Source organism: Condylura cristata, unplaced genomic scaffold (assembly GCF_000260355.1).
Source record: "Condylura cristata isolate star-nosed mole 26May11 unplaced genomic scaffold, ConCri1.0 scaffold00029, whole genome shotgun sequence".
Lineage (NCBI taxonomy): Eukaryota > Metazoa > Chordata > Mammalia > Eulipotyphla > Talpidae > Condylura > Condylura cristata.
This window is the reverse complement of record NW_004567130.1, coordinates 20,759,057-20,761,222: the sequence shown is the minus strand read 5'-3', so window position 1 is coordinate 20,761,222 and position 2,166 is coordinate 20,759,057. Positions and strand designations below refer to the sequence as shown.

General features: G+C 71.6%; 1 protein-coding gene across 1 annotated transcript in view; it reads right to left on the bottom strand.

The window, feature by feature from the left end:
• Nucleotides 1–2,166, bottom strand: part of RAB36 (RAB36, member RAS oncogene family) — an 18,391-nt gene that overhangs the window by 11,161 nt on the left and 5,064 nt on the right. The window contains exons 4-6 of the mRNA XM_012730863.1: nt 1,870–2,020; nt 791–855; nt 10–213 (exon numbers count right to left, since the gene is read on the bottom strand). Of these exons, the coding sequence (XP_012586317.1) occupies nt 10–213; nt 791–855; nt 1,870–2,020 (420 nt within the window). The remainder of the gene's footprint in view (nt 1–9; nt 214–790; nt 856–1,869; nt 2,021–2,166) is intronic.

Below are 2,166 nucleotides of genomic sequence, written 5' to 3'. Positions count from 1 at the left end.
CCGGAGAGGGGTGTGGATCGCGAGGGGTTACAGAAGTGACCGACGAGCAGGTGGCCCGGGGGCAATCGGCCGTGAGCCACACGTGGGGGCTCCGTCCACTGGCTGGCGGCCCCTCTTGGCCACTTCCTGAGACCGCCCGGGTCACAGAGCCCCACACTTGCCTGGTGTGCCCCAGAGTCTGCACGTCCGAGAGGTCGAAGGCGGTGACGATCACTGCACAAGGGAGAGCCAGCAGCAGTGAGGCTCACGAGGCGGCCGGCCTCCCGCCCCGGCAAGAGCCCGGCTCTGCTGCCCTCCGGCACCGCCCAGGCCCCCGGCGAGGGGACGGCCCACGGCTGCCTCAGAACCTGACCTCCCACACTCGCTCCGACCCTAGTCCCACGGGGAACACGCGGGGGGTGAACTTGGGGCTCCCTGTGCCTCTGCCAGCTGAGGGAGTCGGTGAGGGCCTGTACACACCACTGAGCGTCGTTGGGGGGTCCCGCGTGGAGGGGGGGTCCGCCTGTGGTCCACCTCCCCCTCCCCTCCGCTCTGGCCTCTTCCCCACCACCCCCTGGAGTCGGTTCTGCTCCTTTCTGGGGTCTCTAGCAAGCTCTTCCCTGACTGAGTGAAAATGCGCTGAAAGTGGGGGTGACCCTCCCCAGGGGCACCCCACCGCAGGGTCCCGAAGTGCAGGCGGTGGCTGTCAGGCCCGCCGGGCGCTTCCTCCGCCGTCCTGAGCGGGCTCCCCGCGGCCGAGCATGGAGCGGGAGCCCCGGCGGGGCCACCGCGGCCACCAGCGGCCACTCACCCTGGGCACCTCGGTAGTAGGCGGCCGCGATGCACTTGAACTTCTCCTGGCCCGCCGTGTCCCAGCTGTGCCAGCAGAGGGCAGGTTAGGCGCTGCTGTGGTCTGAGCCAGCAGCCCGAGGCCCCACACGCCCGCGCGAGAGGAGCCGCAGGCGGGCAGAGGCCTCGAAAGGTCAGTGGGGCCCTCCCTGGTGGCCGCGGGCCAGGACGCAGCGCTGCGAGCTGCCGCGGCCGCCCCAGTGCGAGTTCGCTCCCCGGGCAGGGGGTGACCCACAGGGCGTGGCTGACACCCCGTCTCCCCGCTGCTCCCTCAGCAGTGGGCTTCGTTGATCCACCTGTTCTGCTCCCCGCTCTGTCTCTGGGGAGTCCTCTCACCCCCCGCACCTCTGGCCTGTACCCAGCTCTGTGTGCACAGATAAACAAATCTTTAAAATAATAATGTGGCAGGGGAGGGCAGGGCGGCCACGCAGCACAGGAGGGCAGAAGGCCCAGGCCGCGGCGGGCAGAGCTGGGGGCGCGGCAGGCCGAAAGCTCCCTCTGGCGCGGCGTGGGGGCAGGAAAGCCAGGGGCCACCGAGGGGCGGGAGATAGAGGGCGGGGCGGGGGCACCGGGTGGAGGGGGCGGGCGTGTCAGGCCGGGGGGCGCGTGGGTTGTGTGGCCCCCACAGAGCCGGCAGCGGGGTCTGGCTTGGGCTCTGCCTTGGAGGTGGGAACCGAGGCGCGGAGGCTGAGGTGAGTCGCCAGAGCAGAGCCCACCACGCTGGCCTGGCCAGTGGGGTCACAGAGGGGCCGGCGGAGGACGGCCGGGCCCAGAGTCGGAGCCTGGGGACGGGGCCTCACGGAGGACATGGTGAGGGCCCGCTGCTGTTCGGTGACCCCCAGGACACGCGCGTGTGGGCAGAGGGCATGTCCAGGGCCTCGGAGCCTGGCTGGCAGGTCCTGCTGGGCTACAGGGCCCACTAGCACCACCGGGCAGCCGACAAGGAGCTGGCCAAGGCCTCCCCCAGGGTGGCCTCCCCCAGGGCCCCCTCCCCCGGGGTCCACGGCGGGTCCCGCGGGACAGCGACACGGGGCGACGCACATCTGCAGGCCGTAGGGGACCCCGGCTATCTCAAAGCGCTCGATCTCGAAGTCCACCCCGATGGTGGCCTTGTAGTCGCGGTCAAAGACGTTCTTGCAAAACCTGCGGAGCAGAGGCGCCGTCCACGGGCCGCGGGCAGCAGCGCGGGAGTCCGGGGACACAGAGTGCCCGGCTGTGCTCAGAGGAGGCCACCCTGAGGCGGGGGGCCTCAGCAGGAGGCGTGGGGGCCAGCGGCCGGGCACGCTGGAGAGAGACCCGACTCCACCGCAGGGCATGGGGCGGCGGCGGGCCGGGCCC